This window comes from Emydura macquarii, unplaced genomic scaffold (genome assembly GCF_026122565.2).
Source record: "Emydura macquarii macquarii isolate MOO-44397 ecotype Brisbane River unplaced genomic scaffold, CSIRO-AGI_Emac_v2 contig_2372, whole genome shotgun sequence".
In the NCBI taxonomy this organism is placed as follows: domain Eukaryota; kingdom Metazoa; phylum Chordata; order Testudines; family Chelidae; genus Emydura; species Emydura macquarii.
In genome coordinates, this window is record NW_027132509.1 from 288,537 (window position 1) to 306,400 (window position 17,864).

At 42.4% G+C, this 17,864-nt stretch overlaps 1 protein-coding gene across 1 annotated transcript in view; it reads right to left on the bottom strand.

The window, feature by feature from the left end:
* Positions 1–16,523, bottom strand: part of SHTN1 (shootin 1) — a 95,920-nt gene extending 79,397 nt beyond the window's left edge. Inside the window, exon 1 of the mRNA XM_067561296.1 lies at positions 16,169–16,523. Coding sequence (XP_067417397.1) covers positions 16,169–16,226 — 58 coding nt within the window. The 5' untranslated portion in view covers positions 16,227–16,523. The remainder of the gene's footprint in view (positions 1–16,168) is intronic.
* Between the last annotated feature and the right edge of the window lie 1,341 nt (positions 16,524–17,864).

Below are 17,864 nucleotides of genomic sequence, written 5' to 3' on the forward strand. Positions count from 1 at the left end.
CCACAGATGTGAAAATAGAGATTCTTGTTGCCTTGGTAGGTACAGTCCTTTGGAAGATGCTAACAGTTTCTAGGTATGTTTAAGGAGAACACAAACTTGACATGTAGAACTTAAAATGACAGGCGATGCAAATCAGTTTTAAACCAGGAATTCCTACTCAGTTCCATCCTACTGTTTTTGATATAGTCTCCCACAATATTCTTATCAGCAATTTAAAGAAGTATGGGTTGGATGGACTATAAAATTGATAGAGAGCTGGATAGATCATCGGGCTCAACGGGTAGTGATCAGTGGCTCCATGTCTAGCTGGCAGCCGGTCACAAGCGGAGTGCCCCAGTTTCGGGCCCCCCCCACTACAAAAAGGATGTGGACAAGTTAGAGAGAGTCCAGCACAGGGCAACAAAAATGATTAGGGGGCTGGAGCACAAGACTTATGAGGAGAGACTGAGGGAACTAGGCTTGTTTAGTCTGCAAAAGAGAAGAATAAGGGGGGATTTGATAGCAGCCTTTAACTACCTGAAAGGGGGTTTCAGGGAGGATGGAGCTAGGCTGTTCTCAGTGGTAGTAGATAACAGAACAAGGAGCAATGGTCTCAAGTTGCAATAGGGGAGGGCTAGGTTGCATATTAGGAAAAGGGTTTTCACTAAGAGGGTGGTGAAGCACTGGAGTGAGTTACCTGAAGAGGTGGTGGAATCGCCATCTTTAGAGGTTTTTAAGCTGCGGCTTGACAAAACCCTCGCTGGGATTATTTAGCTGAGGTTAGTCCTGCTCTGAGCAGGGGGTTGGACTTGATGACCTCCTGAGGTCAACTCTATGATTCTATGATTGTTTTGTCAGCCCCATACACAATCAATCAAGACTTGTCAGACCAGGATCCTTTATTGTCATTAAGAAGTTGTCCCCTTTTCTCTGTTCTAATACCTGTGACATGGGCTCAAAAGAACTTTGTTTCATATTAAGGTCTCTGTAGACATTGCATGGATGACAGCTTCCAGCTGACACATGCAGATCCCTATTTACTGAATCTTTTGGGAAGAGATTTATTAAGAACTCTTCATCTAAGGTAGCTCAGCCGTACAAGCTTTTTTTAGAAGTGACTTCATGAAAGTTTTAAAAAGGGGATCAGTGCTGTGAATCAGATTCTTGGTTAGAGTGGAATGAGGGTGGTACCTAAGTAGTATCCGATGAAAGATGCAACCATCTTTTTTTTTTGTGGAGCCTTCATGTAGTTTTTGGTTTTTAAGCATCACGTATAAAGTCCATAGTGTATGCACTTGGATACCAAACAAAGTTCAGTGGCAGCACTAACTCAAGTTAGCTAGGATCAGATGTCTTCAATATTCTCTTAACTGTAAAATTCCACGAGTGACTGATAATCGTCTTCTTACCATTCAACAATTTACTGGGTGCACTCATGGCAATTAATAATACTACCATATACTTATGCATCACTTTGTTTAAAGTCCTCTACAGATACTAATTACAGGCAGACAGGTAATAGATGGAGAACAGAAACAGAATGGTGAAGTGATTTGCCCAAACCCTCACAGTGAGTCCGTGACAGAGAAAGGATTTTACTAGAGTTTATTAAGGTTCTTATACTACACCCATCATTGTGGTACCTGAGCCTATCAAGAGTTCCGGGTTCCCAGCCCTCTACTAATTCATCTAGATTACTGTATAGTCATTGGGCTGCACAAAGAAACTGGTGCTCGCTTCCCAGTGAAGTGTCACAGTATTAACAATCATGGTCAGAAGAGGGAGAAATTGCTGATGCTCTACGCAAACTACTCCCATAAAATTCTAGAATAGCTGGGATGAAAGACTCAGCGATCACTGTACACTGTCTATACTGTAAACATTAGCTTTCAGAATAACTACCTCACGTACCGTTTTTACATATAATAGGAAGACATCACACTTCCCATAGTTACTGTCATTCTGATTTCAGTTATACTAATATAAATCATGATTAACTACTGAAGTGAATGGACTTAAGTTACTGTAAAAATCAGTGAGATCACAATGGTGCCTATTGTTCCCGGCTAGCTGTTTGCAGACTCAGGAACACATGACTGCTTTGGGTCAAGTCTGCAAAAATACCATGGGGCCACCCGAAGAGTGCTGATATGCTGGCCTACCCCTTCCTTGTTGAAAACACTTCTTTCAACTTTTATTTTTTTTAAATACTCAAACCACAAATTGCCAAAATGATTCTGTGTTGCAATAACTTCAGTAGCATGTTCACTTGGTCCCAACATTCAGTTGTTCACCATGGGTCCCCCCACGTAGATGTGCATTAGCGAGGTTCTGCTATGCTGAACTTTAGCAAACAACTAAATCAAAAGATTAAAATATAAATGTGTTGGTTGCCATTCTGCTGATAAAAAGGTTAAAAGCATGTTTTTCTTAGAGTGGGATGTACTAACAGCAAATCACTATTTGATATTAATTTATTATACAAATGCTAAAAGTGGATTTACTACTGGAACAAGGTCATAAAGGCAGAAGTACATGATGATGAATTTGTTTTACAGTGAACATTAGACATACACACCTGTGCATATTATACAGAGTGGTGTCTATATTTCACCCTTCTTTGCAGTTGCATAAAACTTTTTGAAACGTTCATCATTTGGGCCAAAAATTTTCATGCTTAATCTCAGGTGAGATATTTTCTGTTTGAGCGAACTCCATTCGATTCCAGCGAACTGATTTTAAATAGGTGAAAAATCCCCATTTTAATTTTAAGACTCATTCTCTCTCCCCAACACAGACATCAGAATGTTACAGTTTGCAGTTTTATAGATTAAAAAAGTCTTTATTTACAACTCAGTGTGTATGAGGGCGGGGAGGGGGAAGTGGTTATAAATTCACTTTCATGCGTGGGTGGCTAGTACCATTTTCCATCATAGCCAACGTCACTATGGACGGAAGGTTCCCTTTACAGAGCCAGATCCTCAGCTGGTGTAAAGCAATCAGTGTGGTTCCACAGACTTCAGAAGAGCTACACAGAATTACCTCAACTAGGGATCTGGTCCTACAACAGCCCACATGATTTGACATGCTCTTAATTCTCCAGCAGGAGGGATCCTCTCTCTTACTTAGAACCCTCTAGCATATCCAAATACTCAGGAGACAGAAAATGCAATAGTTAAGGTGGTAGTAACTTTAATTGTCTCCTTTTAAATATGCATAATGATGCAGCCTTTAATTACCTAACACCTCAAAAATATTGCATGATTTTTTCCTTGCAATCTTTAGATACATATGTAGCATCTTGCACTAATGCAAGTTACTCCATGAATGCCAGGCAGACACTATAGAACATACACAGTAAAATGCGAAGTTATAATAAAGGAAAGCATTATATGTTGACATACACAAACATTTACAACCCTAATTCTTTCAATAGTTAAGTGTTCAGTCCTGCAAGGGGCTACGCATCCAACAGAATCAATAGGAGTCTTGAGGGCCGGACCTTGCAGGATTGACTCCTATGTCACTATTAGTGGTGTTTCATTCATTTAACATTACTCTAAATCTATTATTAGTATCTCATGCAATAAGATACTTACTACATAGAAACACATACATTATGTCAGCTTATGGAGAAATTCAGTTTCCATCTTACTTGATTGTGAAGTTTGAAATATATTGGTAACAAATTAACAGTTTACAAATACTGCATACAACAAATTCTTGTGTGAAATAAAAGAAAAACACATTCTACAACAGTTTAAACAATGTCAGTGAAAGGAATATTTGATCTTTGAGGATGTGTCACATGAAAACCAAGCCAGCTAAACTTAGAACAGACACAGTAAAACACGAATCATAAGCCATATAAGCTGTTAATACAACCTATTGTATTCCTCTGAGAGACAGCTTGCAAGACATACCATTGAACAACAATTGTTACAGTGTCAGTCTCCAAAGAAAACAAATACCCTATTTAAGTGTAGGGTACATGCATGATGATTAATCAGAAAAAACCTTATATAGAAAGTCTAAGCCAATGAGGATCTTCTAGTAGGGTAAGTATACAATAAAAAACTATATTATATATAAAAAAACAACATTAAAAATGTTAAGTTTGCTAAGATGCACAAGATGGCCAATTTAAGGATGCACCAGCATCCTTTATTCTGGCTTACTTTTGAGTGCTAGACTTTGCTACCTCCACATTCCTTTCATGTACTTTTGGTGTGTAATTTTCTAGACTTAAAAAAACAATGCAAACAAACAGAAATTCCATCACATGGAACCATACCCACTTCCACAAGGTTCATTGGCAGAGTTTGAACCTTTAGGTACACACCACAGACCTCTGCCACTTGAACTAACAGAGTAATGCACAGCAATAGCAGGCTGTCACCCTCTGTGTGGGCCAGCACTGGAAGGGGATAAGACACTTTGCCAGTGGGTTTCACAGCTATTTGCTGGCAGAAATTTTAACACAGAGGCTCAGTATTCCAGGTTCTGAGAGGGGTGTTCTCAAGTGGTTACAATCCCTTATGCATATCTCCCTCCAAGCCTATCCCCAGCCTATCCTCATCCCAGACATCGCTCCCCACTCTTGGCTACACATGCCAGTCCCAGTCCCCCTACCGCACCATTCCCCCTTGCCACCGTGCTTGGGCCTGGCTTTTCACTCCTCTGAATTCAAGTCAGACTGTTTCCCCCTTGCTGCCTGTGCGCTAGTATGGAAAGCGAGGGCAGCAAAGGAGATACAGTCTCCCTCAGATCCTGTGCCTGGCACTACAGCAGTCCCTACTGATTGGAAGGAGCAACTGCAGAAAAGTTCTGCTCAGTCCCTGCAGCCCCAGGGTGGAGAACATTCAATACCAATGAAATCTTCAGTAACTCTACCTGCCAAATTCCAACAAGTCTCTACTGAGCATGTGTGAACTGCAATTTTCAGAAGCTCATTAGCTGGCCAGACATGGGTGGATTTTGACAGGGACAGAAAAAAAAAAAAAAGCACTTCTTTGAAACCAGACTGATCCCACCTACCATATCCTGCCAAATTTCAAGTCCTTGTTCTAAAAGCATGGAGGTGCTAGAACTTTGCAAGGAAACAATATTTTGTTTTTAGTTTTTTAAAAACAAAAAACAAATAAAAAAAAATCACATGGGCAAATCATATTTTTCCCCTCACCTCATTTTTAGAAATGACCAAACAGTTTTAGCTGAAATTTTCCAAACATTCAGCCTGAGACAGACAGCTGGCATGAAAAATTCCAGCCCAATTGTTTTAGGCTTCACATAAGAAGAAGCAACCAAAAACATGATTTTATAATGGAAAGTATTGGGCAACATTAACAAGGGGTGGCGGGCAGTACCTACACCAACTAAAATCACAAGTTACAATGTGTATGTTTCTAATGTTTCACATTTCCCAACTTGCAAACATCCAAATAACCTCAATGTTATATTCATGTTTGCTTGTACATTTGAAAGAGATTTGGGTGACCTCCACAGAATACAGTTGAGTGTCCTTCCATGTCAAATCATCTAAGGATTCCACTTGACCATTTCAACCCTGTAACTCTGATTATTTAATGAGAATGTAAATAGAGCTGTCAAGGAAAGCAAAGCTCAGTCCATCATCTACTACTCTAGATGAAGACCTAATCTACTACACCAGAAAAGGTTTGCAGCAGATGCACCATATAATGGCAAGAGTACTTTTGCCAGTAAAGCTCACACTGGTTCTCCAATGAAATAAGCTACATTGGCAAAAGGGCAAATGTGTCTGCACTAGCGCTTTTGTTGGTATAGAAATGATGTTTAAATAAAGAAATCACACCCTTAACCAACATTGCTTAAACAACAAGTTTTATGTGCAGACGTGCCCTAAGGGTGCTGGTGTGCTTGCTGTTCCTGCAAGGCCGGAAAGCTAGAGATTAGGTCCAAGAATCAGACTGGGTCTGTCACACAGCACATTTCTCAAACAATAGTACCCCACCATAGTAAAACAAGTGAAGCAAAGATAAGAACTGTTAATCGCTGTTAGGGCATAAAAGGCTCTACTTTATGTTCCCTCTCCTCTTCTAAACTCAGAAGTCCCATCACCTACTTCCATCACCTTAAGGTCAACACCTTAAAGAGTTTCAGGGAAGGATGAGTGGGTGTGGATCCAATTGGAGCTGTAGATAGCCCAATGGATTCACACTTAGTACTGCCAGAAAAAAAAAACGTTATGCTCCGCATGTGCATTCTTGCAGGGTGGGTAAATTTGTGTAAGTGCACAGTGGGCAACAATACAGGCAAAACTCCTGTAGGAGCCATATTTTTGCAGGGGAAAGGAGGAAAAACCAGCAGAGAGAGAATACACTATAAAGATGCCAATCATCCACAGGACTTGATCTTCCATTCTGTACAGATCTCCAGGATCCATGGGGCTGGGAGGCCTCTGCCACAGCCCCGCCTCTGAGAGGAGATTTAATTGGGAGCTTCCATGCTGGTTCACTTTGTGGAGTTTGTTGGGGTCCTGCCCTATCCTATGGTTTATACAACAGGAGGGCCCAACCAGTTAGAGTACATTTCTCGAGACAAAACAGTAAGAAACATTTCTTTTTGTCTGTTTGTGAGCCTCTCCATACTGTTAGCTGCTTCAGCAGCAAGAATGGTCAGTCTGCTAGTGGATAATAAACGCATCCCTGCAAGAGTCTGATATTACTCTGCATGCAATCAAAAAAAAAAGTCAACACACACGACCTATCGAATTATGGCGTTTGTCCAAACAATCCAAGTGTAGAATGAGGAATCTTACGACTTCCCTATAAATTTGCTTCAGTACAAAGAAAAATGATCAAAATCCAGAAACATATTTGGTTGGCATTTGAGTGGATTTCTCATCCAATCTATACATTTCTCAGTGAATCACAGGTATTTTCCCACCTCTGAAAGCAGTACCCCAGAAATTGATTTTCACTCTCATCAGTGGTGAGCAGATGACCTCTTTTTGAAGGGTATGGAGCATCAAGCAATAGCTTTTCCTGCACAGATACAGAACTAAAGGGTCTTTGGCTATGTACACACTACAGCTTATGTGGGTATAAGTTATGTCGCTCAGGGGTGTAAATAAGTCCCCCTCCCGAGGAACATAAGTTACACCTACCTAAGCACCAGCGTGGACAGCGCTATGTAGCGGGAGAGGTTCACCTGCTGATATAGCTACCGCTGCTCACAGGGGCTGGAGTATTTAAGGCAAAGGGAAAGCTCTCTCCCGTCGGCTTAAACCGTCTGGACTAGCAGCACTGCAGCGGCACCACTGTAAACTCTGTAGTGCAGCTATAGACCTGGTCTTAAAAGGGCAATGAAAAAAATATAGTAAAGCCTGTCGGAATAGAAGATAGGGAAGAAAACATTGTCAGAATAATGAATTAGAGGGGATCCTCTGAAACCATATATGGAAAGAGAGAGAACCATGAAATATTGTATCTAATGAGGTTAGCACATTATGGATGAGAGTACACTTTAGAAGCCAAGTTATTACCAGAAAAAAAAAATACTGATATCCCTGAGTATTAAGTGCTTCTAAAACTCATGTATGGATGTTACTAAAATTATATCTACATATACACATGCAGACTATGGCTCAGATCTGCAGATATTCCATTTTACATATGAGTAAAGTTAATCACCTATGTATGTTTGTGCAAAGTGTTTGCAGGATCAGAGCCCAAGTTAGCATCCTGCAGTGTCAGAGTTCTCTGCACTGGGGAAGTAAATTAAGTGCACCATTACATTATAAAGACTAACCATTAAAACGTCACAGAAAGATTTATCTTAATGTGTTCTTGGAAACCAGACATCATTAATGAATGAAGTTTAAATGAGAGAACTTGTTTAACTACAATAAACGCAGAAGGCATTCATGTAGGATTTGAACCGGTGAATGGTAACCACACAGAACGTCTGCTTAAGCAGGTGTATGACTAACAAGTTTTGCAATGGTCAATATGGAAAAGAGTAGCTAACAGCCACCTCACCTTGATGCAATACAGTATCACAGACTCGGAGATATGTTCTCTACCAAGGATGATAATGAATTTGTCAGATTGTATTAATAGTTTGCCAGTGGCATATATTAAGGGTTCTATTGAAAGACAGTCCCACTGGATTAGCGCAGAGTCAGTTCTATGGGAAATGTATGGTACTGCCCTGTTCAAAGTTACCTGGGATAATTTTTTAAACAGATAATTTTTGGATCTATTCAAAACTATCTAGATGCATTGACAGCTGGGACAAGAGAAATGACTGCTATAAATTGGTATTTCATGAATCATACTATTGGAAAGAATGGTATGAGCTAAGACTTACCAGACAGATGAAGAAAATCATGCAATATAAACCTATATTTAAAATGAGATGTTGAAAGCAAGAGGTTAATTACAAACATTTGCAAGGCCACCAAGAGACTTAATGGCACTTTGAGGCTGGTTTCATCCAGTGGTTGACAACTCTTGGTATTTTAGGTGTTCACCTACACTATTAACTTTGATGACAAAGTATCAGTATTGCCAATGGAGCCAAAGCTAACCCAAAGCGATCTTTTGATCAAGTGATAAAGCACTATGATGATGCACTGGCTAACCCAGTCTGGAATATGACGATTACTGCAATGGACTGGTTTTTTTCTGCAAATTGTAGTCCAACTACCTGCTTTCATAGGAATTTTGAGTGCTATTTAATGGAGCTGCTGTTTTGGAGAATTTTCTGGAGTATCAATTATGGCATACCTAGGCAACATATATAGCAGTGACTCTGAAAAGGACTTGGGAGACATGATGTATGGTCACCTTAACATGAGCTCCACTTACGATGCAGGGGACAACAGGACTAATGTGATGTATGAAAAGGGGAACATTGAAGGAGGTCACATTATCTTCATATTTGGCACTGATGTGAGTCCTATGGGAGTACTGTGTGTCTAGTTCTGATGTCCATAATTAAAAAAGGATGTTAATAAATTGGAGGGTTCAGAGAAGAGATATAAGAGCGTTCAAAGGATTAGAAAACGTGCCTTATAATGAAAGACTGAAAGAGCTCAATCTATGTAGTTTAACAAAGGTTAAGGGGTAACTTGATCATAGTGTACAAGTATCTAGAGGTGGAAACAGAAATTTAATAAGAGGACCCTTCTGTCTAACACACTAAAGTATAAGAAGATCCAATTTCCAGAAGATGAAACCAGACAAATTCACACTAGAAGGGTGAAGGGTAACAAGAAGGGTTTCTACCGGTATGTTAGAAACAAGAAGGTGGTCAGGAAAAGTGTGGGCCCCTTACTGAATGGGGGAGGCAATGACAGATGATAAGGAAAAGGCTGAAGTACTGAATGCTTTTTTTGCCCCTGTCTTCACAGACAAGGTCAGCTCCCAGACCACTGCACTGGGCAGCACAGTATGGGAAGTAGGTGAGTAGTCCTCAGTGCTGAAAAAACAGAAAGAACTATTTGGAAAAGCTGGACATGCACAAGTCCATAGGACCAGATACAATGCATATGAGGATGCTGAGGGAGTTACCTAATGTGATTGCAGAGCCACTGGTCATCATCTCTGAAAATGTCTGGTGATTGGGGGGAGGTCCCAGATAACAGGAAAAAGGCAAACATGGTGCCCGTCTTTAAAAAAGGGAAGAGGGAGGATCCACGTAACTACAGACCATTCAGCCTCACCTCAGTCCCTGGAAAAATAATGGAGCAGGTCCTCAAGGAATCCATTTTGCAGGACTTGGAGGAGAGGAAGGTGATCAGGAACAGTCAGCATGGATTCCCTAAGGGCAAGTCATGCCTGACCAACCTGATTGGTTCTGTGGATGTGGGGAAAGCGGTGGTCTTGACTTTAGCAAAGCTTTTCATACTGTCTCTCACAGTATTCTTGCCAGCAAGTTAAAGAAGTATGGGTTGGATGAATGGACTATAAGGTGGATAGAAATGGCTGGATCATCTGGTTCAACGGGTAGTGATCAATGAATGGCTCAATGTCTAATTGGCGCTGGTATCAAGCAGAGTGCCCCAGGGGTTGGTCCAGAGGCTGGTTCTGTTCAACATATTCATTGATGATCTGGACGCTAGGGTGGTTTGCAGATGACACTAAGCTAGGGGGAGTGGTAGATACACTGGAAGGTAGCAACAGGATACAGAGTGACCTAAAAAAATTGGAGAATTGGGCCAAAAGAAATCTGAGAAGGTTCAACAAGGACAAGTGCAGAGTCCTGCACTTAGGATGGAAGAATCCCATGTACAGCTACAGACTGGGGACCGACAGGGTAGGCAGCAGTTCTGCAGAAAAGGACCTGGGGGTTACAATGGACAAGAAGCTGGATATGAGTCAACAGTGTGTCCTTGTTGCCAAGACGGCTAACGGCATATTGGGCTGCATTAGTAGGAGCATTGCCGACAGATCAAGGGAAGTGAATATTCCCCTCCATTTGGCACTGGTGAGGTCACATCTGGAGTAGCATGTCCAGTTTGGGGCCCCCCACTACAGAAATGATGTAGACAAACTGGAGACCAGCGGAGGGCAATGAAAATTATTAGGGGGCTGGAGAACATGACTTATGAGGAGAGGCTGCAGAACTAGGTTTATTTAGTCTGCAGAAGAGAAGAGTGAGGGGGGATTGGATACCAGAAGGGGGGTTCCAGGGAGGATTGAGCTAGGCTGTTCTCAGTGGTGACAGATGACAGAACAAGGAGCAATGGCCTCAAGTTCTAGGTCGGATATTAGGAAAAACTTTTTCACTAGGAGGGTGGTAAAGCACTAGAATGGGTTATCTAAGGAGGTGGTGGAATCTCCATACTTAGAGGTTTTTAAGGTCCAGCTTTACAAAACCCTGGCTGGGATGATTTAATTGGGGTTGGTCCTGAGCAGAGAGTTGTACTAGATCAATGGTTCCCAACCAGTGGTACATGTACCCCAAAGGGTACACAGAGGTCTTCCAGGGGGTACATCAATTCATCTAGCTATTTGCCTAGTTTTACAACAGGCTGCATAAAAAGCACTAGCGAAGTCAGTACAAACTAAAATTTCATACAGACAGTGACTTGTTTATATTGCTTTATATACTGTACACTGAAATGTAAGTACAGTATTTATATTCCCCTTGATTTATTTTATGATTAAATGGTAAAAATGAGAAAATAAGCAATTGTTCAGCAATAGTGTGCTGTGACACTTTTGTATTTTTAACGTCTGAATTTGTAAGCAAGTCTTTTTAAGTGAGGTGAAATGCGGGGTACGCAGGACAAATCAGACTCCTGAAAGGGGTACAGCAATCTGGAAAGGTTGAGAACCACTAGACTAGATGACCTTCTGAGGTCCCATCCCACCCTAATATTCTATGATTCTATGACTAGATATAAAGTGCAAATTTTTAAGAAGTGAGGGTATTTAATCATAGAACAATTTACCAAGGGTCGTGGGGCATTCTCCATCATTGGCAACTTTTAAAACAAGACTGGATGTTTTTCTAAAAAAAAATATGCTCTAATTCAAATAGGGCTTGAATTAATTCCTATGTTATGCAGCAGGTCAGACTACATGGTCCCAACAGTACCATCCAGCTATAGAATGTATGGGTACGTCTATACTGCAAATAAAACCCCACAGCTGGCTCACGCCGTAGGGCTCAGGCTAAAGGGCTGTTTAATTCCAGTGTGGACATTCAGGCTCTGGTTGCAGCCTGGGCTCTAGGACCCTGCGAGGTGGGAAGGTCCCAGAGCTGGGGCTGCAGCCCCAGCCCAAACATCTACACTGCAATTAAACAGCCCTTTAGCCCGAGTCAGCTGGCACAGGCCAGCCACATGTGTCTAACTGCAGTGTAGACATACCCTGTGAATCCAAGCTTTAGATTTTATAGCAGACCTGCTACACCTATTCAAATCACTTAATTAGGTTCTTTAAGGCTCAAACTAGTAAGATTACTCTACATCCAGAGTGTTATCTAGAGTGAGATCATGTTTCTCTAAGGCTGTGGTTTTCAACCTGGGGTCTGTGGACTATGTCTCAGATTTCCAAAGGGGTCCACCCCTCCATTTGAAATTTTTTAGGCATAATGAAATGAAAAAAGGTTGGAAACCACTGCTCTAAGGAATTCATTTGATACTAGGCAACAGGGCAAGCCAAAGTATCAAGTCAGTATCAAGTATCCCAGCTGAAATACACAGGGCTTGAAAAATCCACCCAGCTATTCACTGCTGGTGAGAAGGAAGCACAGCTTGCATAAAAACAGCTCCAGTGTTCCTGTTGCCACTCATAGCTTTACCAACCAAGATGGTCAGTTTAGTTATCCAGTTAGTTCACATATCAGGTAAGATTTTCATGCCCTGGAAAAAACATTCTGGTGGAAACTCATTGTCATGAGGCATGAAGGGGTAATAGCAGAGGGTTTGCGGATTGTTTCCCACCCTTTCAAATCCACAGGAGACTTTTCAGAAGTCCTACAAGAGATAGCAGTGTGACACCATACACCATCAGTTAACTGATGACCCAATTTGTACCTCTAACCTATAATGTTCAAGCAGAAAAATCAGACCCTAAGACTAGCAGCATTATGTTTGAAGAAATACCATTACTCACTCCTATACAGAGTGTCAATAAGATTTCAAAACATTTATTCTAGTTGCATGCAGTTACTGAATGTCCCTAAAGCCAGTTTATTTCTATCATCTGAGGAAGCTTGTAAATGTCTAAAATGGTTTCCCCTTTTCTCTTATCTGCAATATTAATGGGACAGTGTAAGATTAAAACTTTATATAAAAAGGAAGCAAGTTCACTTATCTGTTTAACAATACTGAGTTCATTACAAACAAACGAACTTTTAAAAAACTAATTTTATTATTTCTGTTATTCACCTTTGGTATTTCCCAGAACCTACATGTCAGTAGAACTTTACAGGCCCATGTACTAGCAAAATGCTGCAATATGTCAGATGTAAACTATAAGGGAATAAATGTTTAAAAATGTTTTCCACTGGAATATTTTTTCCTTTTACAAAAACCCAAACTCACACAAGCATGGCAATATTTCTGTTGGTCTTAGGTTTTGTAATAGCATAGGAATTTTAAGCCAAATGTATGTAATTTACAATAAAATATTGTTCTTGATCTGCATGTGACAGTGTCCCCATTTCAAGAACAGATGTGGATCTAGGGCAGCACATACCTGAGCCGTGGTATCTTTTCCCCGACCTATTTCCTGGAGTGCCATAAGCTCCATTAGATGTTTAATAGTGTTATGGTTGTCTGGCCAGAGATCCCTAGACATCAAGGGAGAAATCCTGGCCCTATTCCAACTGATTTCAGTAAGGCCAGGATTTCATCCCAATTGCCTATAAGGAATACTCCATACGCGAAGTCATTTCAGTGACTGTTGGTAATTTGGAACCAACAGCGCTGATGGAAAGCAGTGGGGACTAGTTGTTAAGAATAACTTTATTTGAATTTGTATATTTGGTTTTGAATTACAGAAATGTGTCCATCTGAGAATAATGAATGAACTCTTATTGAACTTGTTCACAGGCCAGAATACAAGTTAGAGCAGTCGCTGATCCAGCAGTTGGGTTAGTTATTAGGAAATTTTAAAAAAACAACAACACACCTCTCAAACTATCTGAAGTCTTAGAGCTCATGCTTGCTAACCACAGGACCTACATTATTCCCACTCATGAGAAGAGAAAACTGCATCATACTATTCTGTCTAGTGTATCCATGCAAATTACTATCAGCTATAGTTCAAAGGTCCTTTCAAAACAAAGCCATCTCATGATGCAGCAGAGGACAGTTTAAGCATGCTTGTAGGAACTGTCATGTAACGTACACAAATAAAACGCACCTCAAGTCATAAGTCTGCTGCAAAAATTAAAGATGAAGTTACAAACACTGTGTATGTGACTACTACAAAGCTACAAACAGTTTGTATATTATGTTGTGAGCTGCACTGATCAAGTATATCAAGCATAACTATAATTCAAACAGCTGGTAAAGCCAGTTCTTGCAGTTCAACTGTCTACTTATAGATTGAATCAAACATGGCATAATAAATGTGACAGATTTACAATGTTCTTTAATATCCTGAACAAAACCTTATGGAATTAAGAAACTATTAAATTAAGTTAAACCTTATTGAATTAGGTTTAATATCTTTGAGGTACACTGTAAAAAACACAATTGTGTATGTGTTATTTTGGCATTGTATGTACCTTCTCTAGTAGGGAGGTGGATGCTAAGGTAATTCCTCCATTATCAGCTTTTTGAAGACACCTCCTTGGAGAGGTATGCATATACTTGTTCTAACTGGACTCCCTAGGGACCAAGGGACAAAGAAAATGTTTTTTTGGAAAATAACCTGGTTTAAAACTACCTCAGGGCCTTCTTCCTGATTCACCAAAGGTACAGGATCCCTGGTCCTTAGGATAGGGTTGGAAGAACTGGACCTACTGAGGTCCCATAAGACCAGGTGATTGTTCTGAACTGAAATTGTGGTGAACTTGTCATCACAATGATTTGGGGGATTTGAAGGACTGCTCCTGCTAGAATCCATAGGGTTGGGGTGGACTCTGGTACAATCATTAACATGCATGTAGGTTCTTTTATTGTTTGTAATATATTTTCTCTATAACGTTTTTTACCTTAAAAATAAAGTAGGTTTGCCTAGAAAGTGCTGTCTGGCACTTTAAAACTGGAGCATTTACACCTATTAACTGTCTCTGAAGAGAAAGCAGGCAGGTGTCCTTGGGCACAGTGAAGACAGTAACTACAAAGTCTGAAAATACCTGGGTCAGCAGGGAGAGACACATGGGTCTCCACCCAGGAAGGCAATGGCTGGAGAGTTGGAAACCCAGGAGTGAGTGCCCTTGTACCACTGAGGGGAAATACATGTGCAGATGCCCTGAACTGTGGCAATATACAATCAAGAGACCTCAACATCTACAGAGCTGAAGCACTAGGTGCCTTTATAAAAAGCAGAGGATAGCGACTAAAGCAAGGGTATCAAACTCATTTTGTAGCAAGGGCCAAATTCCATTTTTAATTAAACTTAGGACTCCAAGCCGCATTCAAGGCACAACAGAACTCACGCTTACGTCAGTGTGAGGTCTGCACACAGATCAAGAGTGGACTATAATTCTTATTCAGTGAATGAACTTTTAGTTGTCATTATTTGTTCAGTGCTTTAACACATCCAGCATTGCTCAGGGGGACAAATGACTCTGGAAGTTAGTTCAGAAATGGCAAGGAACCGTCTGTGATTTTAGCTTGGAAGATTGCTGGCTAAGTGGATTCTTACCTGATGGAATGACATTTCTGCACAGAAACATTTTGCCTAATGATCCTCCTTTTGGAAGATATGTCTGGAATCACTGGGTTCTGTTTTAGGAAATTTATTTGGGGACTTGACACTGGGTTTATTGTACAGGGTTATTTTTCACTTGGTAAAAAAGGCTACTTATGTCCAAGAGCTGGGAGAAAGAAAGAGAGAGGTTAAACCACGCACATGTTGAAATGTTTCATTATCCCTGCAACCCAAATCACCTCTCCTCTATTATTCCCATGCCAACTGCTGACAGAGCTGCAGCAACCACTCAAGCAAAGATAGCTGGGTGCTGGAAGGGGATTTACTGATTAACACACAGCGAAAAGGGAAGAGTTTAGCCATTAGAGCGATACACACCTTCAGGCATGTTGACAGACAGAGAATGGGGAATAAGAGAACATCTCATCGGGGGGGGGGAGGGAGGATGAAACAGATCTTGGAAGGAGATTAAAACAGGCCTCGCACTTAGGCACGGGGGCAGCTATCCTGGCTGAAACTGCTGCCTTACGGGCCCCTTTATTAGCTCCATGGCGGAGCCGTGAGGCTGATGCCAAAGGTAATTAGTTTGCAGCGCGTCTTTGTCCCCACCCCTCTTTCTTCTGCTGCTGACTCACAGCACGCACGTGTAGTGGAGGAGAGGCCGGGTGCCTGCCGTGACACACACACAGCCCCTACCAGCGCCTGGCCCCACTTCGTACAGCCTCGCCCGCTCGAATGCCGAGCCCTGGTTGCAACCTGCGCGGGGGGGAGGGGGGGTCTGGTTGCACATGGGCTGGTGCGATCCTTACACCGCCCCGCTGCCCCGGCGGCAATGGCAGCAGCACCGCCTCCCGCCGCAGCCTTACCTTGCTCTTTCAGGCTGGTGAGGAGCCCCAGCTGCTTCTCCTCCTCCGAGTCGCCCATGCCGCCTGGCGCGGGCAGGGGGTGCAGCAAAGGGGCCGGGGCGGGGCCGCTGCCAGGCGAGAAGGGGACGGACGGACTGACGGACTCTCTCTCTTTCCCCGCGCTCGCGGCGGCTCCGACCAGCCCACCCCGGCGCAGCTTCACCTGAGACCCACCCGGGCGGGGAAGGAGGGAGGGAGGCGCGCGCCAGGCGCACACGCACTCACAGCCCCGCAGCAGCGGCCCGGCCTCCCCGCCTGCACATGCTCCGAGCGCCGCCGCGGCCCCAGTGAGCTGAGCATGTGCGAGCGCTGCTTGGTGCCTCGCCGCGTGCCACGGGGCAGCTGCTGCTGCTGCTGCTGCTCTACACACCTGGTAGGCGCTGAGACACCCCCACCCCCCGGGGAGCTGGAGGGGCAGGGCGGGGGCGAGCTGAGGCCCAAGAAGATAAGGAGCGGCGTGGGGGCAACGAGGAGCAAAGTAGGGAGAGGGAGGAAGCAGCAGAACAGCGGCGGGGTGAGGCCATCGGGGGATGCGATCATGACACCCATGAGCAAGGCGGACGCTGCACCCTGAGCCCTGCTCTGGGGTTATAAGGCGGCAGGTAGTCCATGGCCCCCAAAGAGTCTGCAATCCCAACGGACAAGAAAGTCCGCATTAGCCCCCTTTTACAGGTGAGGAAACTGAGGCACAGGGAAGAGAAGTGAAGTGACTTGCCTCAGGGCCCAAGACAGAGCTAGGAAGTGCACCAGGTCTGCCCAAGGCCCCGGCTTTTTCATCATTTTGACATAGGTTGTTGATTTTTAAGCCACTTTTTTTTCCTGTTTTTATCCATTTATATTGTCTCAGCTGTGGGAATTTAGGGGGGCGCACTGCCAATTATTTGGAGACAGTAGAGGTTGAGATTCAAAAAGCTAAAGCTTTATAACGGTTAAAACAACCTGTCCACACCCCCCATCCAAATATACAAATTAAATATCCTTAAATAAACAAATCATGCGCATCTTTACTATTCATTCGCTAGTTCATTTGTGACAAGCCTAATTCAAACGTCTAAATCATGGGATTTTGACACCAAGAAGGGCCCAGGCAGCATTTTTCTCACTTTACCTAGCTGTCAATTTCAATTATTGGTGATGGAAATATTTTTTCATATGTGTTTGGGGGGGGTAGAGTAGACATTTACTGATATTTACCAATAAGAATCTAATTTTTCCAAGCCTACACTTGTGCCAGAAAGGGGCAGGAAGGAAACTCCTTCCATGCCAGCCCACAATGCAGTTATATGTGTGCCATTCTGTGTACATCTAATGAGCTAATTTACACATGTGCATATAACAAACTTTTATTTACCAACACATCTTTCCCTGTTCACTGCTGGGAAGAAGATACATTTAAGCTGAGCCATGAAGCTTGACAAGGTAGGAGGAGATAGTTAAAACAAGCAGGAGAGGTGCAACCATAGCCAATAGTGGCCAGGAGGAGCAGCTGCAGGCCTTTCCTCCTAGTATTCAAAACTTCCTCCAACTTGAAGGATGTTTGGATCATGGATTTTAGTTAAGCCCTATTTCCATTCTTTCCTGAAGCACAACATCTCCATGCAGAGCCATACCTTAAAAGGTACAATTGAGCCCTAAGGCAGTGAAAATACCCCTACCT